The following is a 22,901-nucleotide window of genomic DNA, read 5'->3' on the forward strand; positions in this document are numbered from 1 at the left end:
AATGCAGCCAGTGAGATCCCATTCACTCGTCCATGATATACCAGATGTGTCAGAGTTCAATGCAGCCAGTGAGACCCCATTCACTCGTTCATGATATACCAGATGTGTCAGAGTTCAAAGCAGCCAGTGAGATCCCATTCACTCGTTCATGATATACCAGATGTGTCAGAGTTCAAAGCAGCCAGTGAGATCCCATTCACTCGTTCATGATATACCAGATGTGTCAGAGTTCAATGCAGCCAGTGGGATCCCATTCACTCGTTCATGATATACCAGATGTGTCAGAGTTCAAAGCAGCCAGTGAGATCCCATTCACTCGTTCATGATATACCAGATGTGTTAGAGCTCAATGCAGCCAGTGAGATCCCATTCACTCGTCCATGATATACCAGATGTGCATGAGTTCAATGCAGCCAGTGGGATCCCATTCACTCGTTCATGATATACCAGATGTGTCAGAGTTCAATGCAGCCAGTGAGATCCCATTCACTCGTTCATGATATACCAGATGTGCATGAGTTCAATGCAGCCAGTGAGATCCCATTCACTTGTTCATGATATACCAGATGAGTCACAGTTCAATGTAGCCAGTGAGATCCCATTCACTCGTCCATGATATACCAGATGTGCATGAGTTCAATGCAGCCAGTGGGATCCCATTCACTCGTTCATGATATACCAGATGTGTCAGAGTTCAATGCAGCCAGTGAGATCCCATTCACTCGTTCATGATATACCAGATGTGCATGAGTTCAATGCAGCCAGTGAGATCCCATTCACTTGTTCATGATATACCAGATGAGTCACAGTTCAATGTAGCCAGTGAGATCCCATTCACTCGTCCATGATATACCAGATGTGCATGAGTTCAATGCAGCCAGTGGGATCCCATTCACTCGTTCATGATATACCAGATGTGTCAGAGTTCAATGCAGCCAGTGAGATCCCATTCACTCGTTCATGATATACCAGATGTGCATGAGTTCAATGCAGCCAGTGAGATCCCATTCACTTGTTCATGATATACCAGATGAGTCACAGTTCAATGTAGCCAGTGAGACCCCATTCACTTGTTCATGATATACCAGATGAGTCACAGTTCAATGTAGCCAGTGAGATCCCATTCACTTGTTCATGATATACCAGATGGGTCAGAGTTCAATGTAGCCAGTGAGTGAGATCCCATTCACTCGTTGATGATATACCAGATTATCATGAGTTCAATGCAGCCAGTGAGATCCAATTCACTCGTTCATGATATACCAGATTATCATGAGTTCAATGCAGCCAGTGAGATCCCATTCACTCGTTCATGATATACCAGATTATCATGAGTTCAATGCAGCCAGTGAGATCCAATTCACTCGTTCATGATATACCAGATTATCATGAGTTCAATGCAGCCAGTGAGATCCCATTCACTCGTTCATGATATACCAGATTATCATGAGTTCAATGCAGCCAGTGAGATCCCATTCACTCGTTCATGATATACCAGATTATCATGAGTTCAATGCAGCCAGTGAGATCCCATTCACTCGTTCATGATATACCAGATTATCATGAGTTCAATGCAGCCAGTGAGATCCCATTCACTCGTTCATGATATACCAGATGTGCATGAGTTCAATGCAGACAGTGAGACCCCATTCACTCGTTCATGATATACCAGATGTGCATGAGTTCAATGCAGCCAGTGAGATCCCATTCACTTGTTCATGAAATACCAGATGTGTCAGAGTTCAATGTAGCCAGTGAGACCCCATTCGCTCGTTCATGATATATCAGATGTGCCAGAGTTCAATGTAGCCAGTGAGACCCCATTCACTCGTTCATGATATACCAGATGTGTCAGAGTTCAAAACAGCCAGTGAGACCCCATTCACTCGTTCATGATATACCAGATGTGTCAGAGTTCAATGCAGCCAGTGAGATCCCATTCACTTGTTCATGATATACCAGATGGGTCAGAGTTCAATGCAGCCAGTGAGACCCCATTCACTCATTCATGATATGCCAGATGTGTCAGAGTTCAATGTAGCCAGTGGGATCCCATTCACTCATTCATGATATACCAGATGTGTCAGTGTTCAATAAAGCCATCGAGATCCCATTCACTTGTTCATGATATACCAGATGGGTCAGCGTTCAATAAAGCCAGTGAGATCTCATTCACTCGTTCATGATATACCAGATGAGTCAGAGTTTAATGCAGCCAGTGAGATCCCATTCACTCATTCATGATATACCAGATGTGCATGAGTTCAATGCAGCCAGTGAGATCCCATTCATTCGTTCATGATATACCAGATGTGTCAGATTTCAATGTGGCCAGTGAGATCCCATTCACTCATTCATGATATACCAGATGTGTCAGAGTTCAATGTAGCCAGTGAGTGAGATTGTCACGCCCCTGCGGAGACCATGGTCTCTGTGGCATAGATGGTCTCTTAGACGGATTGCGGCCATCTTTACTCCCAAGATGGCCGCCGCTACGGATGGTGTGGGTCTAGGTTTACACCAAGACCGCGCGGTGGAAGGACCGCCCCCCGGCTCCGGAGCCGGTTCATCTGTTCCTGCAGACAACGCGCGGAAACGTTGCTACTCTTCCACAACAACGCTTCGTGAGTTCGAAACTAGGATCTATTGCTTACTAGTTTGTTTGTCACTCCTTCTGTGTAATTCTACCCTTTTCACTCACCTATTTTCAGACCTGACTCCTTCTCCCAAATCTTGCACGACATCGGAGACTCGAGTGGACTCTCTCAGCCTCACTCGTTACAAGCTGAACCTCACTGATCGGTTTGCTAGTGAGAACTTCTCCCTGGCGAGCGGTACGTGAGAATTGATAGTCCCTTGTAGACCTGTGGGTTAGAAATAGACCCAGGATTGACACCTAACATTATCTCACCTCTGCAGAAACAGGGATATGCGAGGTCCGATCCGCAGCATTGAGATTTGAGAATCGTTCTCTTTCGGGAACGTCCTCAAGGTTACTCCTATCCGAGTCTTATCGGAAGATCTGCAATATAGCTCGATAAGTGGTGTCCCCTTTCCGATCAGGTACTCTTCGTATTTTTTTTCTACCCATATTCTGCTTTCTAGTTTCCCTTCTTAAACTTATCACTTTCCTCTGTCTTTATTCAGACGGCTCCCCTTCAGCGGATAGTCCGGGTACCAAGAACCTCTCCAGACAGACGACATCCATCCAGAGCATCGACACAGGGTTTTCTTCCCCAGAGGGTTTCCCTGGGGTCCTTCCCCTCCTTACTCCTTGTATTGTGGGCGGAGGAAGGGTCTCAGGGAGGCACTCATTCTCTACCCCTGTCGGAATCTTTCAGAAGAAGGCAGCTTAGGAAGGCGAACGACTGGTGTTTCTCTAAGGTAACCTTTTGGTGTTATTCAAATTTCTTGTAAATTGTCTAATTATTACAGTTAGCAACGCCCAAAAAGAAACAAAGATTAGAAATTACTGGGGTTTCCCAGGCGCTGAACGGTTGCCTTAAAGAAGTCAATAGTTCAAGGAGATATCATGGACGCAGCCCAACAGCAGCAATTGGTTTCTGCAGTCCAGTCTTTGACTGCAGAAGTCCAGGCATTAAAACAGGAAAATGACTTCTTGAGACAACAGGTTGGAAGGGTACCTAGTTGTTCAGAATTACCTCCAGGTCCCATTCCAGGGGGTTTATATGATGGGAATCCCCACAAACTTAAAGCTTTTATCGAAGCATGTACTGTCCAGTTTTCGTTCAAGACGGCCTTCTTTCAGAGTGATCGTGACAGGGTGGGACATATGATAGCTAACTTGACTGGACAGGCATTGGCATGGGCTACACCACTCGTTGTGACAAACAATGCTCTGCTAGACTCCTATCCCGCCTTTCTGAACAGTCTTAGATCCATGTTCAGTAGACAAGAGATCACCATTTCCTCCCAAGAGCAATTATTGGACTTCAAACAGGGATCACAGGATCTACTGTCTTATATCACCTCTTTTAAACAGCTTGCTGCGGGTACCTCTTGGGCTGATGATGCTCTGATAACACTATTTCGTAGGGGTTTGAATGAGGAACTTAAAGACGAGGTGTCTAGAGTGTCTCGACCTCCCAACCTAGCGGAAATGATTACATTAGTGATGCAGATGGACTACCGTCTACAGGAAAGGCTCAGAGAACGACGTTGAAATCGTTCTGTGAGACCATTGACTACGCATCCTACTAGTCCCATGAAAAACCCAATTGATGAACCAATGCAGATAGGAATCACAAGAGGAAGAGGTAGACTCACCTTGGAGGAACGTAATCGACGGAGAGCTAAGGGCTTGTGTATGTATTGTGGGTCCAAAGACCACCCAGTACAAGATTGCCCCATCACCCCTACCAAACGACAGGGAAACGCTTCCTCCCTACCGCATGGGGAACCGCGGCTAGGGAGCCAATAATAGGTTCCTCAACCAAGTCTTTGACTTCTCAAATCACAGACACACCCGATCCTCCCATGATTGTCATTCAGGTTTCAATGGAATGGGGCACCTCCGAGCCAATTTTGGTTCCCGCATTGATTGATTGCGGAGCTGCGGGGAATTTTGTAGACACCCATTGGAAGAATGACAAGAATATACCATGCTCCCTAAAGACCATTGCGGTTCCAGTAGAATCTGTTGACGGAAGTCCATTGATTTCCAGTCCTATCAGGGAACAAACAAGACCGATTCAAATGAAGATTGCATCTCATCAAGAGACTATTGTATTCGATGTCATTCGTACAGCACATTATCCCTTGATATTGGGGTTACCGTGGCTTAGAGCCCATAATCCATACATTAATTGGAAGGCCGGCACAATATTTCTAGGATCAGAACATTGCCTTACTCATTGCCTTTCTGGTGGAGCGTTAGGGTTCTGTTCTACACACTCCATCCAAGAAAGGAATTGCACTACCTCGGTGTTACATAACATCCAGGAGATTCCTCCTGACTACCAAGAATTTCAAGTAGTGTTTTCCAATTCAGAGCTCGCAGAATTACCTCCTCATCGTAGAGATGATTGCGCCCTTGAACTAGCTCCTGGTGTTCCAATCCCCTTTGGGCGCATGTATATACTATCAGCGCGCGAACGGGAAGTCCTAAATGAGTATCTCCAGAAGAATTTACATAACGGTCTCATTCAGGAATCCACTTCTCCTGCCGGCGCCTCACTGTTCTTTATCCCTAAGAAGGATTCGGCAGAACTCAGACCATGTGTAGACTATCGGGGTTTGAACAAGATCACCACTCCGGATCGCTACCCGATGCCCTTAATCCCGGATATTCTTGAGGCAGTCAAGGGTGCCAAGATATTTACCAAGCTAGACCTACGCGGAGCTTACCATCTTATCCGAATCCGCGTAGGGGATGAATGGAAAACTGCCTTTCGTACTCCCTTGGGCCACTATGAATACAAAGTGATGCCATTCGGACTTTCCAATGCACCAGCTGTTTTCCAACGTTTTATGGATCACATATTCTCGGATATTCTTCTACATACCGTCATTGTCTATTTAGACAACATACTGGTCTTCTCTGTATCCATGTCCGACCATATCCGGCATGTGAAGGAAGTATTGCAGAGACTGGAGGAGAATCATCTTTTTTGCAAGTTAGACAAGTGTGAATTCCGCAAGGATAGAGTGGCCTATTTGGGTTATATACTATCCGCCGAGGGAGTTGCCATGGATCCCAGGAAGATCTCTGCTATAACAGAATGGCCAGTTCCACTGGGTGTTAAAGATCTGCAGAGATTCTTAGGATTCGCCAACTTTTATAGGCGTTTCATTCCCCACTATTCAGAGAAGATTCTCCCTATGACGGCTCTCCTTAAGAAGAATGCTAAGTTCTTTTGGTCAGACGGGGCTCAAATAGCCTTTGAGAGTCTCAAGGAAGATTTCACCAAGGAACCTATACTCCTCACCCCTGACCAAAACAAGAGGTTCATTGTAGAATCGGACGCCTCGCATCATGCGGTAGGTGCCGTTCTACTGCAAGAGAATGAACAAGGAGACGAGTGTCCTGTGGCCTATCTATCTAAAACACTCTCACCTTCTGAGATCAATTACTCAGTCCTCGAAAAGGAATTATTAGCTATTAAGAGAGCCTTTGAGGAATGGCGACATCTGCTACTAGGGGCCAAACATGCCATTGAAGTACGGACCGATCACAGCAATCTCCGAGCCCTACAATACTCTCAAACACGAAATAGCCGCCAAGCTCGTTGGGCCCATTTTTTTTCGCCCTATGATATCGTCTTCTCCTTCATACCGGGAAGAGTCAACCTCAAGGCAGATGCATTATCCAGAAAGGATTACAACTCAACCACTCCCTTCGGTTCCGAACCCTTGTTTCCCAAGGCCAGAATTTTGCAGGAAATCACCACCTTTCTTCAACTGGTGGCTATGGATACCTCTCGATTTATTCAGACCAATCCTCGATTTGCCGCTCTCTGGATGCTTACCTCATCTCAAGGATGCTTCTATAGAGACAAACAGTTATTCATTCCCTCCGAAGAATTAAGAAGAGTAGTCCTTCAGCTCTGTCATGATTCTCCGATGGCAGGGCATCGAGGTATGGCTAATACCAAGGAATTGATTCAACGCCATTTTTGGTGGCCAAGGTTGAGTAGAGATATCAGAGACTATGTTTCAGCATGTGCCATATGTTTACAAACAAAGGTCCCTCGATCGGCCCCAGTTGGTCTCCTATCGGTGATGCCGATTCCGGATCGTCCCTGGCAGATAATTTCGACAGATTTCATAGTCGAACTCCCTATCTCGGATGGCTGTACAGTAATTATGGTTACAATCGACTACTTTACGAAGATGGTACACTTTATTCCTCTACCATGCATTCCCACTGCAGCTCAGATGGCGAAAATATTCCTTTCACGGATCTTCACGCTCCATGGGCTTCCAGAAACCATCATCTCCGATCGTGGTTCCCAATATACTTCACGTTATTGGCAACAGATATGTAAAAGCCTCAAAATTTCCCGGGCATTGAGTTCTGGCTTCCATCCTCAAACTAACGGCCAGACGGAACGACTGAACCAGACATTGGAGGGCTATCTGCGCTGCTACATCTCAGCCTCACAGGACAACTGGGTTTCTCTATTACCATTGGCGGAGTTTGCCTACAATAACTCCCGTCATTCCGCTCTGGGTTCCAGTGCTTTTTTTTGCTCATATGGATTTCACCCTTCCTGTTTTCCTACTGGCCTTCCTTCTTCATCACGATTTCCAGATGTGGATAACCTACTTCAAGTTATCCAGACAGGACATTTGGCGGCCAAATCTTTGCTACTTGAGGCTCAGGATAGAGTAAAACGATTTGCAGACAAGCACCGTTCTCCAGCGCCCTCCCTGAAGGCGGGTGATTTGGTATGGTTGGCCTCTCGTTTCTTACCACGGCATCTGGTCCCGTCCAAGCTGTCTCCTAAATATTTCGAACCTTTCCCCATCCTACAGAAGTTGGGTTCCTCTGCTTTCAAACTCAGACTTCCCCCTTCTTGGTCCCGGATTCATCCCGTGTTTCATGTATCCCAACTGAAGATAGATGTGTGTGATCGATTTTCAAGATTAAGGAATACTCACCCTCCTCCGGTGTCTACCCCGTCAGGTCCTGAATATGAGGTGGCGGATATTTGTGACTCTCGTATCTTTCGAGGTCGACTTCAGTTTTTGATTGACTGGCAAGGTTATACTCCTGCTGACCGTTGCTGGGAACCTGCCTCTGCAGTGCATGCACCGGCTCTTGTTCGCCGATTCTTCCGTAACCATCCAGGGAAGCCGGGGGCCCCTGCCCTTCGGAGGGGGCATACTGTCACACTGGCATGTGGCATAGATGGTCTCTGTGCCATCTATGCCACAGAGACCATGGTCTCTGTGGCATAGATGGTCTCTTAGACGGATTGCAGCCATCTTTACTCCCAAGATGGCAGCCGCTACGGATGGTGTTGGTCTAGGTTTACACCAAGACCGCGCGGTGGAAGGACCGCCCCCCGGCTCCGGAGCCGGTTCATCTGTTCCTGCAGACAACGCGCGGACGCGTTGCTACTCTTCCACAACAACGCTTCGTGAGTTCGAAACTAGGATCTATTGCTTACTAGTTTATTTGTCACTCCTTCTGTGTAATTCTACCCTTTTCACTCACCTATTTTCAGACCTGACTTCTTCTCCCAAATCTTGCACGACATCGGAGACTCGAGTGGACTCTCTCAGCCTCACTCGTTACAAGCTGAACCTCACTGATCGGTTTGCTAGTGAGAACTTCTCCCTGGCGAGCGGTACGTGAGAATTGATAGTCCCTTGTAGACCTGTGGGTTAGAAATAGACCCAGGATTGACACCTAACATTATTTCGCCTCTGCAGAAACAGGGATATGCGGGGTCCGATCCGCAGCATTGAGATTTGAGAATCGTTCTCTTTCGGGAACGTCCTCAAGGTTACTCCTATCCGAGTCTTATCGGAAGATCTGCAATATAGCTCGATAAGTGGTGTCCCCTTTCCGATCAGGTACTCTTCGTATTTTTTTTCTACCCATATTCTGCTTTCTAGTTTCCCTTCTTAAACTTATCACTTTCCTCTGTCTTTATTCAGACGGCTCCCCTTCAGCGGATAGTCCGGGTACCAAGAACCTCTCCAGACAGACGACATCCATCCAAAGCATCGACACAGGGTTTTCTTCCCCAGAGGGTTTCCCTGGGGTCCTTCCCCTCCTTACTCCTTGTATTGTGGGCGGAGGAAGGGTGTCAGGGAGGCACTCATTCTCTACCCCTGTCGGAATCTTTCGGAAGAAGGCAGCTTAGGAAGGCGAACGACTGGTGTTTCTCTAAGGTAACCTTTTGGTGTTATTCAAATTTCTTGTAAATTGTCTAATTATTACAGAGATCCCATTCACTCGTTTATGATATACCAGATGTGTCGGTTCAATGCAGCCAGTGAGTGAGATCCCATTCACTCATTCATGATATACCAGATGTGCATGAGTTCAATGCAGCCAGTGAGATCCCATTCACTTGTTCATGATATACCAGATGAGTCACAGTTCAATGTAGCCAGTGAGATCCCATTCACTTGTTCATGATATACCAGATGGGTCAGAGTTCAATGCAGCCAGTGAGATCCCATTCACTCATTCATGATATGCCAGATGTGTCAGAGTTCAATGTAGCCAGTGAGACCCCATTCGCTCGTTCATGATATGCCAGATGTGTCAGAGTTCAATGTAGCCAGTGAGACCCCATTCGCTCGTTCATGATATACCAGATGTGTCAGTGTTCAATAAAGCCATCGAGATCCCATTCACTCATTCATGATATACCAGATGTGTCAGAATGCAATGCAGCCAGAGTTCGATATACCAGATGTGCATGAGTTCAATGTAGCCGGTGAGATCCCATTCACTCGTTCATGATATACCAGATGTGTCAGAGTTCAATGTAGCCAGTGAGATCCCATTCACTCGTTCATGATATACCAGATGTGCATGAGTTCAATGTAGCCAGTGAGATCCCATTCACTTGTTCATGATATACCAGATGTGTCAGAGTTCAATGCAGCCAGTGAGATCCCATTCACTCGTTCATGATATACCAGATGTGTCAAGAGTTCAATGCAGCCAGTGGGATCCCATTCACTTGTTCATGATATACCAGATGTGTCAGAGTTCAATGCAGCCAGTGGGACCCCATTCACTTGTTCATGATATACCAGGTGTGTCAGAGTTCAATGTAGCCAGTGAGATCCCATTTACTCGTTCATGGTTAACAGGTAACTCTGAAAGTTTACTGAAGCTTTTGCTGATCTCCCAAATAAGCATACAAGACTCAGAGAGTTGAGACAGTAGAGTCGGTAGCAGTAGGAGAAGAGTAGCCTGGCCAATGGCAGAAAATAAAATGTTAGGATAGGGGTTAAGGCGGACCCCTGGGGCACACTAAATGCTGTCACTCAGGGACTGAGGCGTCATAGCTACTTATGTTCTATTCGGCTGGAAGGCTTGAATAGGTAGGGTCTCTGATGCAGGCATCCCTTAGATTAGGTAAGATCTAATGTTCACTGGTGTCAAAGGCAACCAAGAGGTCCAAGAGAATAGTAAAGGCTTCCCATATTCACTGATGCAGTTTCTCACCGGTATATGTTCTGTAGCATCAACTACCCAAATGATTACTCATTTAGTGCTAGGCAGCCTTTTGGTAATTAATTTGTATGGCAGTACCCAAGTATATCGGAGGGTCTATAGATATTCATTCAACCACTGTTTTTTAAGGCTTTTTCAAAATGTTAGTGCCCAACCATTTGCCTTAGGTCCTTAGGCAAAATGTTCCACAGGATTGGTACCTTAGTACAGAAGGTGCTATCTTCTTTTAGAATATTCCAGAAGGGATGCCATTTGAAACAGCAGTGAATCAACGAATGGTAAACAGACACTATTTTTGAGCAAAGAAAACTGGGAATTGTTTTTGTGACAGGTTTGTTTGTTTGTTTATTTTATTTATATCGCGCACCTGACCCAAAGGTAACTGGGCGCTAGTAAGACAGTAATGGTTACATGGCATAGTATAGACAATTTTATACATGAGAGATGCAGTTTATACAGTCAGGGTAAAATTACAATGGGAGATATATACATATTATACAGTCATAACATTGGGTCATAACAATAGTACAATAGGTCTTCCACAGTTTTGATTAATAGCCATGCCAAACTCATTACCACCAAACACGTGCTTTCTCCTCCCCAAAGCTTCAATTCCAGTGGATATGCCACCACAGGCATATCCTCGCTCATGACTGATAAGAACATCCTGCGTACTGAAGTGTTTCCTACATTCCATACACTGACATGGACCTTCATGGTCATCTTCTGTCTGGTGCCTAATGAGGCCACTGTCCACATTCAGTGTGTGCACTGTTACGCTTTCCCACCTGTATGTGTTCTTTGGTGGGAGATAAAATGTATCTTCAAAAAGAAGTTCTTCCCACATGCAGTACACATATAAGGTTTCTCGTGTGTATGTGAGAACTGATGGTAAAGAAGACCTCCCTGCCGACAGAACCTTTTCCCACATTCAGTGCACTCAGAAGGTTTCGCACCTGGTGGTGAATAAACTGCCCCTTTAGAACAAACTCTTTCCACATTCAGTGCACTCATGAGGATTCTGACCTGTTTGCGTTCTCTAGTGGACAGTAAGCTTTCCCTTCTCAGCAAATCCTTTCCTTTATAGCAGTCGCAATGTAAGCACCTAGAGTGCAGATCCTGGTAATAACCTCTATCATATTGGCACAACATATATCGCCTGAATAGGAAAACAAAGCCAACAAGGACAGCAAGTTTCTAATAAAATCTGTTCCCAGCCGGTCAAGTGGCACAACGAGTAGAGCGCTCGCTTTGACACCCGTGCAGAGCCTGAATCCCGGCGGGGCAAAACTCAGCCTTTCATCCTTCCGAGGTCGATAAATGAGCACCACACACAGTGGGTAATAATAAGCAGCACTCAGATACCTGAGGGTTCGTAGCGCTATATAAATGCCAAATTATTATTTATTATTATTTATTAAGTGCACTCATACGGTTTCTCACCTGTATGTGTTCTCTGGTGGTTAATAAGATGCCCCTTCTGAGCAAACCCTTTCCCACATTCAGTGCACTTATGAGGTTTCTCACCTGTATGCTTTCTCAGGTGGAGAGTAAGCTGTCCCTTCTGAGCAAACCCTTTCCCACATTCAGTGCACTCATGAGGTTTCTCACCTGTATGTGTTCTATGGTGGTGAATAAGCTGTCCCTTCTGAGCGAACCCTTTCCCACATTCAGTGCACACATGAGGTTTCTCACCTGTATGTGTTCTCAGGTGGATAGTAAGTTGTCCCTTCACAGAAAATCCTTTCCCACATTCAGTGCACTCATGAGGTTTCTCACCTGTATGTGTTCTCAGGTGGAGATTAAGAGATACTTTATGAGAAAATCCTTTCCCACATTCAGTGCACTCATGGGGTTTCTCACCTGTATGTGTTCTCAGGTGGATAGTAAGTTTTCCCTTCTCAGCAAATCTTTTCCCACATTCACTGCACTCATGAGGTTTTTCACCTGTATGTGTTCTCAGGTGGAGAGTAAGCTTTCCCTTCTCAGCAAATCCTTTCCCACATTCAGTGCACTTATGAGGTTTTTCACCTGCATGCGTTCTCAGGTGGAGAGTAAGAGATAACTTATGAGCAAATCCTTTCCCACATTCAGTGCACACATGAGGTTTCACACCTGTATGTGTTCTCTGGTGGCAAGTAAGCGCTCCTGTCTGTGCAAACCCTTTCCCACATTCAGTGCATTTATGAGGTTTCACACCTGTATGCATTCTCTGGTGGATAGTAAGCTCTCCCTTCTGTGCAAACCCTTTCCCACATTCAGTGCACTCATGAGGTTTCTCACCTGTATGTGTTCTCAGGTGGCTAGTAAGATTTCCCTTCTCAGCAAATCCTTTCCAACATTCAGTGCACACATGAGGTTTCTCACCTGTATGTGTTCGCTGGTGGATAGTAACCAGCCACTTCTGAGCAAACCGTTTCCCACATTCAGTGCACTCATGAGGTTTCACACCTGTATGTGTTCTCTGGTGGATAGTAAGCACTACCTTCTGTGCAAACCACTTCCCACATTCAGTGCACACATAAGGTTTCCTGCATGTATGTATTCTCTGGTGGATAGTAAGCTCTCCCTTATGTGCAAACCCTTTCCCACATTCAACGCACACATGAGGTTTCCCACCTGTATGTGTTCTCTGGTGGATAGTAAGCTCTCCCTTGTGATCAAACCCTTTTCCACATTCAGTGAACTCATGAGGTTTCTCACTTGAATGTGTCCTCAGGTGGCAGATAAGGGTATTATGCAAATGGACACTATTCTCAAATTCATTTAACTGATAAGATCTTTCACCTATGTTTTGACATGGGCAATACATATATTCCGTCGATAAATCCTTTTTCCACATTCTGTTCATAGGTAAAGCTTCTGGCCAGATTAATTCATGAGGTGCTTTAGAAGAGAACTCTTTCTATTGAAACATTTCCAAAATTCAGAAAGCAGATGAGTTTTTTCACGTGTAGGTCACTTCTGGTGACAAAGAAGATTTATCTTCTGACTGAAGCTTTTCAAATATTCAGGTCATGGATAATATTTGTCAATTCACATATACAGGTGTTTTAAAAAATAATGTAATATAACAACCCTTACATTCGACATGCATGTAAAATAGCACTTACATATGTTCTCTCAGAACTAATAGGCAAACAAGCTTTTCTTACTGCCCATCAAAGACTGTTGCTATCATTCTCAAAGTTGCTATCATTAGTCTGTAATGCTAGTTATGTATTTTAGCGTTGTGTTGCTGGATGCTACAATACATGTGTTGAATGGATGAAACCCAGCATGTTTTTTATAGGTTTCTCAATCCCAGCTCCTGTATACTCTGAGAAGACAACTGAACCACATGCGTGTATCCTTCCAAGATGTTCGGAAACTCCACTGTGTATCGATGAAGCTTTGCACCTTATTAGTCCAGTGAATTTAACAATCAGTCTTGTTGCATTTCTATGGCTTCAATCACCTATTGAAATTAAAGAAGCACATTATTAGTTTCAACGCGTGCACAGTCCCCGGCATCACATGTTACAGGCAGCGTGGTTCTCAGTAATAGTGATGTGCATTAGTTCATTACTCACATAATAACTACGGCTTTGAAGTGCCATCTATTGGGAAAAAGGCACACATGCAGGTGGCAGAGTAGTGATCTTCGGATGATAAAATATAATGTGATAGAGGTGATATTCAGCAGAAATAGTGTGATTCATTTTTATTTAGAACCATTGAGAGTATCCAAGAACATGAGGAAAAACAAATGAGGCCTTGTGAGTGGACAAGACATTTTCTGTGGATATTTTAAACATCAGGACCAAGCATGTGCTTTCTATTTTTTTATTTCTTCAGATCGAATTCAACTAGCACATGAAAGCTCCTCATTTCCATGTATTACACATTACATATACTTACACGTGATAAAGGCAGGTGTTTGACATTAGGTGAGCAGCTTTGCCACCAATCGTACACATCGTTTGAGCAATCTATTATGACATCAGTGATGACATCATTACCTTTGGACACATGTATACTGCCACAAACACAAATATGTAAGCAACAGCACTATTGAAGAAGTGAGGGCTGAACTGAGATTAAAAGACAAAGCACCAATCTCTTCCCACAGGGAGAATGGCACAGCCCATGCTGGCACTACCAACCTCTTCCCACAGGGAGAAGGGCACAGCCAATGCCGACACTCCCAATCTCTTCGCACAGTGATAATGGCAAAGCCCATGCTGACACTAGCAATCTCTTCCCACAGTGAGAATGGCACCGGCCATGCTGGCACTACCAATCTCTTCCCACAGGGAGAATGGCACAGCCCATGCTGGCACTACTAACCTCTTGCCACAGGGAGAAGGGCACAGCCCATGCTGACACTACCAATCTCTTCCCACAGTGGGAATGGCACAGCCCATGCTGGCACTACCAATCTCTTCCCACAGGGAGAATGGCACAGCCCATGCTGGCACTATTAACCTCTTCCCACAGGGAGAATGGCACAGCCCATGCTGGAACTACTAACCTCTTGCCACAGGGAGAAGGGCACAGTCCATGCTGACACTACCAATCTCTTCCCACAGTGGGAATGGCACAGCCCATGCTGGCACTACTACCTCTTCCCACAGGGAGAATGGCACAGCCCATGCTGACACTACCAATTTCTTCCTTCAGTGACAATGGCACAGCCCATGCTGGCACTACCAATCTCTTACCTCAGTGAAAATAGCACAACCCATGCTGGCACTACCAATCTCTTCCGACGGAGAATGGCACAGCCCATGCTGGCACTACTAATCTCTTCCCACAGGGAGAATGGCACAGCCCATGCTGGCACTACCAACCTCTTCCCACAGGGAGAATGGCACAGCCCATGCTGGCACTACTAATCTCTTCCCTCAGTGAAAATGGCACAGCCCATGCTGGCACTACCAATCTCTTCTCACAGGGAGAAATGCACAGCCCATGCTGACACTACCAATCTCTTCTCACAGGGAGAATGGCACATCCCATGCTGGCACTAGCAACCTCTTATCACAGGGAGAATGACACAGCCCATGCTGGCACTACCAATCTCTTCCCTCAGTGAAAATGGCACAGCCCATGCTGGCACTACCAATCTCTTCCCTCAGTGAAAATGGCACAACCCACGCTGGCACTACTAATCTCTTCCCACAGGGAGAATGGCACAGCCCATGCTGGAACTACTAATCTCTTCCCACAGGGAGAATGGCACAGCCCATGCGGGCACTACCAATCTCTTCCCACAGGGAGAATGGCACAGCCCATGCTGGCACTCCTAATCTCTTCCCACAGGGAGAAGGGCACAGCCCATGCTGGCACTATTAATCTCTTCCCACAGGGAGAATGGCACAGCCCATGTTGGCGCTACCAACCTCTTTCCACAGGGAGAATGACACAGCCCATGCTGGCACTACTAACCTCTTCCAACAGGGAGAATGGCACAGCCCATATTGGCACTACCAACCTCTTTCCACAGTGATAATGGCACAGCCCATGCTGGCACTACTAATCTCTTCCCACAGTGAGAATGGCACAGCCCATGCTAGCACTACCAATCTCTTCCCTCAGTGAAAATGGCACAGCCCATGCTGGCACTACCAATCTCTTCGCACAGGGAGAATGGCACAGCCCATGCTGCCACTACCAACCTCTTCCCTCAGTGAAAATGGCACAGCCCATGCTGGCACTACTAACCTCTTCCCACAGGGAGAATGGCACAGCCCATGCCGACACTACCAATCTCTTCCTTCAGTGACAATGGCACAGCCCATGCTGGCATTACCAATCACTTCCCTCAGTGAAAATGGCACAACCCATGCTGGCACTACCAATCTCTTCCCACAGGGAGAATGGAACAGCCCATGCTGGCACTTCTAATCTCTTCCCACAGGGAGAATGGCACAGCCCATGCTGGCACTACAAATCTCTTCACACAGGGAGAATGGCACAGCCCATGCTGGCACTACTAATCTCTTCCCACAGGGAGCATGACACAGCCCATGCTGGCACTACCAATCTCTTCCCTCAGTGAAAATGGCACAACCCACGCTGGCACTACTAATCTCTTCCCACAGGGAGAATGGAACAGCCCATGCTGGCACTACCAACCTCTTCCCACAGGGAGAAGGGCACAGCCCATGCTGACACTACCAATCACTTCCCACAGTGGGAATGGCACAGCCCATGCTGGCACTACCAATCTCTTCAAACAGGGAGAATGGCACAGCCCATGCTGGCACTACTAACCTCTTCCCACAGGGAGAATGGCACAGCCCATGCTGACACTACCAATCTCTTCCTTCAGTGACAATGGCACAGCCCATGTTGGCGCTACCAACCTCTTTCCACAGGGAGAATGACACAGCCCATGTTGGCACTACCAACCTCTTTCCACAGTGATAATGGTACAGCCCATGCTGGCAGTACTAATCTCTTCCCACAGTGAGAATGGCACAGCCCATGCTAGCACTACCAATCTCTTCCCTCAGTGAAAATGGCACAGCCCATGCTGGCACTACCAATCTCTTCGCACAGGGAGAATGGCACAGCCCATGCTGCCACTACCAATCTCTTCCCTCAGTGAAAATGGCACAGCCCATGCTGGCACTACCAATCTCTTCCCTCAGTGAAAATGGCACAACCCACGCTGGCACTACTAATCTCTTCCCACAGGGAGAATGGCACAGCCCATGCTGGAACTACTAATCTCTTCCCACAGGGAGAATGGCACAGCCCATGCGGGCACTACCAATCTCTTCCCACAGGGAGAATGGCACAGCCCATGCTGGCACTCCTAATCTCTTCCCACAGGGAGAAGGGCACAGCCCATGCTGGCACTATTAATCTCTTCCCACAGGGAGAATGGCACAGCCCATGTTGGCGCTACCAACCTCTTTCCACAGGGAGAATGACACAGCCCATGCTGGCACTACTAACCTCTTCCAACAGGGAGAATGGCACAGCCCATGTTGGCACTACCAACCTCTTTCCACAGTGATAATGGCACAGCCCATGCTGGCACTACTAATCTCTTCCCACAGTGAGAATGGCACAGCCCATGCTAGCACTACCAATCTCTTCCCTGAGTGAAAATGGCACAGCCCATGCTGGCACTACCAATCTCTTCGCACAGGGAGAATGGCACAGCCCATGCTGCCACTACCAACCTCTTCCCTCAGTGAAAATGGCACAGCCCATGCTGGCACTAATAGCCTCTTCCCACAGGGAGAATGGCACAGCCCATGCCGACACTACCAATCTCTTCCTTCAGTGACAATGACACAGCCCCTGCTGGCATTACCAATCACTTCCCTCAGTGAAAATGGCACAACCCATGCTGGCACTACCAATCTCTTCCCACAGGGAGAATGGCACAGCCCATGCTGGCACTTCTAATCTCTTCCCACAGGGAGAATGGCACAGCCCATGCTGGCACTACAAATCTCTTCACACAGGGAGAATGGCACAGCCCATGCTGGCACTACTAATCTCTTCCCACAGGGAGCATGACACAGCCCATGCTGGCACTACCAATCTCTTCCCTCAGTGAAAATGGCACAACCCATGCTGGCACTACTAATCTCTTCCCAGAGGGAGAATGGAACAGCCCATGCTGGCACTACCAACCTCTTCCCACAGGGAGAAGGGCACAGCCCATGCTGACACTACCAATCACTTCCCACAGTCGGAATGGCACAGCCCATGCTGGCACTACCAATCTCTTCAAACAGGGAGAATGGCACAGCCCATGCTGGCACTACTAACCTCTTCCCACAGGGAGAATGGCACAGCCCATGCTGACACTACCAATCTCTTCCTTCAGTGACAATGGCACAGCCCATGTTGGCGCTACCAACCTCTTTCCACAGGGAGAATGACACAGCCCATGCTGGCACTACTAACCTCTTCCAACAGGGAGAATGGCACAGCCCATGTTGGCACTACCAACCTCTTTCCACAGTGATAATGGTACAGACCATGCTGGCAGTACTAATCTCTTCCCACAGTGAGAATGGCACAGCCCATGCTAGCACTACCAATCTCTTCCCTCAGTGAAAATGGCACAGCCCATGCTGGCACTACCAATCTCTTCGCACAGGGAGAATGACACAGCCCATGCTGCCACTACCAACCTCTTCCCTCAGTGAAAATGGCACAGCCCATGCTGGCACTACTAACCTCTTCCCACCGGGAGAATGGCACAGCCCATGCTGACACTACCAATCTCTTCCTTCAGTGACAATGGCACAGCCCATGCTGGCATTACCAATCACTTCCCTCAGTGAAAATGGCACAACCCATGCTGGCACTACCAATCTCTTCCCACAGGGAGAATGGCACAGCCCATGCTGGCACTTCTAATCTCTTCCCACAGGGAGAATGGCACAGCCCATGCTGGCACTACAAATCTCTTCACACAGGGAGAATGGCACAGCCCATGCTGGCACTACTAATCTCTTCCCACAGGGAGAAGGGCACAGCCCATGCTGGCACTATTAATCTCTTCCCACAGGGAGAATGGCACAGCCCATGTTGGCGCTACCAACCTCTTTCCACAGGGAGAATGACACAGCCCATGCTGGCACTACTAACCTCTTCCAACAGGGAGAATGGCACAGCCCATGTTGGCACTACCAACCTCTTTCCACAGTGATAATGGCACAGCCCATGCTGGCACTACTAATCTCTTCCCACAGTGAGAATGGCACAGCCCATGCTAGCACTACCAATCTCTTCCCTCAGTGAAAATGGCACAGCCCATGCTGGCACTACCAATCTCTTCGCACAGGGAGAATGGCACAGCCCATGCTGCCACTACCAACCTCTTCCCTCAGTGAAAATGGCACAGCCCATGCTGGCACTACTAACCTCTTCCCACAGGGAGAATGGCACAGCCCATGCCGACACTACCAATCTCTTCCTTCAGTGACAATGGCACAGCCCATGCTGGCATTACCAATCACTTCCCTCAGTGAAAATGGCACAACCCATGCTGGCACTACCAATCTCTTCCCACAGGGAGAATGGCACAGCCCATGCTGGCACTTCTAATCTCTTCCCACAGGGAGAATGGCACAGCCCATGCTGGCACTACAAATCTCTTCACACAGGGAGAATGGCACAGCCCATGCTGGCACTACTAATCTCTTCCCACAGGGAGCATGACACAGCCCATGCTGGCACTACCAATCTCTTCCCTCAGTGAAAATGGCACAACCCACGCTGGCACTACTAATCTCTTCCCACAGGGAGAATGGAACAGCCCATGCTGGCACTACCAACCTCTTCCCACAGGGAGAAGGGCACAGCCCATGCTGACACTACCAATCACTTCCCACAGTGGGAATGGCACAGCCCATGCTGGCACTACCAATCTCTTCAAACAGGGAGAATGGCACAGCCCATGCTGGCACTACTAACCTCTTCCCACAGGGAGGATGGCACAGCCCATGCTGACACTACCAATCTCTTCCTTCAGTGACAATGGCACAGCCCATGTTGGCGCTACCAACCTCTTTCCACAGGGAGAATGACACAGCCCATGCTGGCACTACTAACCTCTTCCAACAGGGAGAATGGCACAGCCCATGTTGGCACTACCAACCTCTTTCCACAGTGATAATGGTACAGCCCATGCTGGCAGTACTAATCTCTTCCCACAGTGAGAATGGCACAGCCCATGCTAGCACTACCAATCTCTTCCCTCAGTGAAAATGGCACAGCCCATGCTGGCACTACCAATCTCTTCGCACAGGGAGAATGGCACAGCCCATGCTGCCACTACCAACCTCTTCCCTCAGTGAAAATGGCACAGCCCATGCTGGCACTACTAACCTCTTCCCACAGGGAGAATGGCACAGCCCATGCTGACACTACCAATCTCTTCCTTCAGTGACAATGGCACAGCCCATGCTGGCATTACCAATCACTTCCCTCAGTGAAAATGGCACAACCCATGCTGGCACTACCAATCTCTTCCCACAGGGAGAATGGCACAGCCCATGCTGGCACTTCTAATCTCTTCCCACAGGGAGAATGGCACAGCCCATGCTGGCACTACAAATCTCTTCACACAGGGAGAATGGCACAGCCCATGCTGGCACTACTAATCTCTTCCCACAGGGAGCATGACACAGCCCATGCTGGCACTACAATCTCTTCCATCAGTGAAAATGGCACAGCCCATGCTGGCACTACCAATCTCTTCCCTCAGTGAAAATGGCACAACCCACGCTGGCACTACTAATCTCTTCCCACAGGGAGAATGGAACAGCCCATGCTGGCACTACCAACCTCTTCCCACAGGGAGAAGGGCACAGCCCATGCTGACACTACCAATCACTTCCCACAGTGGGAATGGCACAGCCCATGCTGGCACTACCAATCTCTTCAAACAGGGAGAATGGCACAACCCATGCTGACACTACCAATTTCTTCCTTCAGTGACAATGGCACAGCCCATGCTGGCATTACCAATCTCTTCCCTCAGTGAAAATGGCACAACCCATGCTGGCACTACCAATCTCTTCCCACAGGGAGAATGGCACAGCCCATGCTGGCACTTCTAATCTCTTCCCACAGGGAGAAGGGCACAGCCCATGCTGACACTACCAATCTCTTCCCACAGTGGGAATGGCACAGCCCATGCTGGCACTACCAATCTCTTCCCACAGGGAGAATGGCACAACCCATGCTGGCACTACTAACCTCTTCCCACAGGGAGAATGGCACAGCCCATGCTGACACTACCAATCTCTTCCTTCAGGGAGAATGGCAAAGCCCATGCTGACACTACCAATCTCTTCCCACAGAGAGAATGGCACAGCCCATGCTGGCACTACCAATCTCTTCCTTCAGGGAGAATGGCACAGCCCATGCTGGCACTACCAATCTCTTCACACAGGGAGAATGGCACAGCCCATGCTGGCACTCCTAATCTCTTCCCACAGGGAGAAGGGCACAGCCCATGCTGGCACTATTAATCTCTTCCCACAGGGAGAATGGCACAGCCCATGTTGGCGCTACCAACCTCTTTCCACAGGGAGAATGACACAGCCCATGCTGGCACTACTAACCTCTTCCAACAGGGAGAATGGCACAGCCCATGTTGGCACTACCAACCTCTTTCCACAGTGATAATGGCACAGCCCATGCTGGCACTACTAATCTCTTCCCACAGTGAGAATGGCACAGCCCATGCTAGCACTACCAATCTCTTCCCTGAGTGAAAATGGCACAGCCCATGCTGGCACTACCAATCTCTTCGCACAGGGAGAATGGCACAGCCCATGCTGCCACTACCAACCTCTTCCCTCAGTGAAAATGGCACAGCCCATGCTGGCACTAATAGCCTCTTCCCACAGGGAGAATGGCACAGCCCATGCCGACACTACCAATCTCTTCCTTCAGTGACAATGGCACAGCCCATGCTGGCATTACCAATCACTTCCCTCAGTGAAAATGGCACAACCCATGCTGGCACTACCAATCTCTTCCCACAGGGAGAATGGCACAGCCCATGCTGGCACTTCTAATCTCTTCCCACAGGGAGAATGGCACAGCCCATGCTGGCACTACAAATCTCTTCACACAGGGAGAATGGCACAGCCCATGCTGGCACTACTAATCTCTTCCCACAGGGAGCATGACACAGCCCATGCTGGCACTACCAATCTCTTCCCTCAGTGAAAATGGCACAACCCACGCTGGCACTACTAATCTCTTCCCAGAGGGAGAATGGAACAGCCCATGCTGGCACTACCAACCTCTTCCCACAGGGAGAAGGGCACAGCCCATGCTGACACTACCAATCACTTCCCACAGTCGGAATGGCACAGCCCATGCTGGCACTACCAATCTCTTCAAACAGGGAGAATGGCACAGCCCATGCTGGCACTACTAACCTCTTCCCACAGGGAGAATGGCACAGCCCATGCTGACACTACCAATCTCTTCCTTCAGTGACAATGGCACAGCCCATGTTGGCGCTACCAACCTCTTTCCACAGGGAGAATGACACAGCCCATGCTGGCACTACTAACCTCTTCCAACAGGGAGAATGGCACAGCCCATGTTGGCACTACCAACCTCTTTCCACAGTGATAATGGTACAGACCATGCTGGCAGTACTAATCTCTTCCCACAGTGAGAATGGCACAGCCCATGCTAGCACTACCAATCTCTTCCCTCAGTGAAAATGGCACAGCCCATGCTGGCACTACCAATCTCTTCGCACAGGGAGAATGGCACAGCCCATGCTGCCACTACCAACCTCTTCCCTCAGTGAAAATGGCACAGCCCATGCTGGCACTACTAACCTCTTCCCACAGGGAGAATGGCACAGCCCATGCTGACACTACCAATCTCTTCCTTCAGTGACAATGGCACAGCCCATGCTGGCATTACCAATCACTTCCCTCAGTGAAAATGGCACAACCCATGCTGGCACTACCAATCTCTTCCCACAGGGAGAATGGCACAGCCCATGCTGGCACTTCTAATCTCTTCCCACAGGGAGAATGGCACAGCCCATGCTGGCACTACAAATCTCTTCACACAGGGAGAATGGCACAGCCCATGCTGGCACTACTAATCTCTTCCCACAGGGAGAAGGGCACAGCCCATGCTGGCACTATTAATCTCTTCCCACAGGGAGAATGGCACAGCCCATGTTGGCGCTACCAACCTCTTTCCACAGGGAGAATGACACAGCCCATGCTGG

At 48.1% G+C, this 22,901-nt stretch overlaps 1 protein-coding gene across 1 annotated transcript in view; it reads right to left on the reverse strand.

Moving 5' to 3' along the window:
* Positions 1-10,500: 10,500 nt before the first annotated feature.
* LOC138515444 (zinc finger protein 585A-like) overlaps positions 10,501-22,901 on the reverse strand; it is a 726,273-nt gene continuing 713,872 nt past the window's right edge. Inside the window, exon 8 of the mRNA XM_069630284.1 lies at positions 10,501-13,073. Coding sequence (XP_069486385.1) covers positions 11,586-13,073 — 1,488 coding nt within the window. The 3' untranslated portion in view covers positions 10,501-11,585. The remainder of the gene's footprint in view (positions 13,074-22,901) is intronic.

This window comes from Ambystoma mexicanum, chromosome 6q, assembly GCF_040938575.1.
Source record: "Ambystoma mexicanum isolate Mex_15411 chromosome 6q, UKY_AmexF1_1, whole genome shotgun sequence".
NCBI lineage: Eukaryota > Metazoa > Chordata > Amphibia > Caudata > Ambystomatidae > Ambystoma > Ambystoma mexicanum.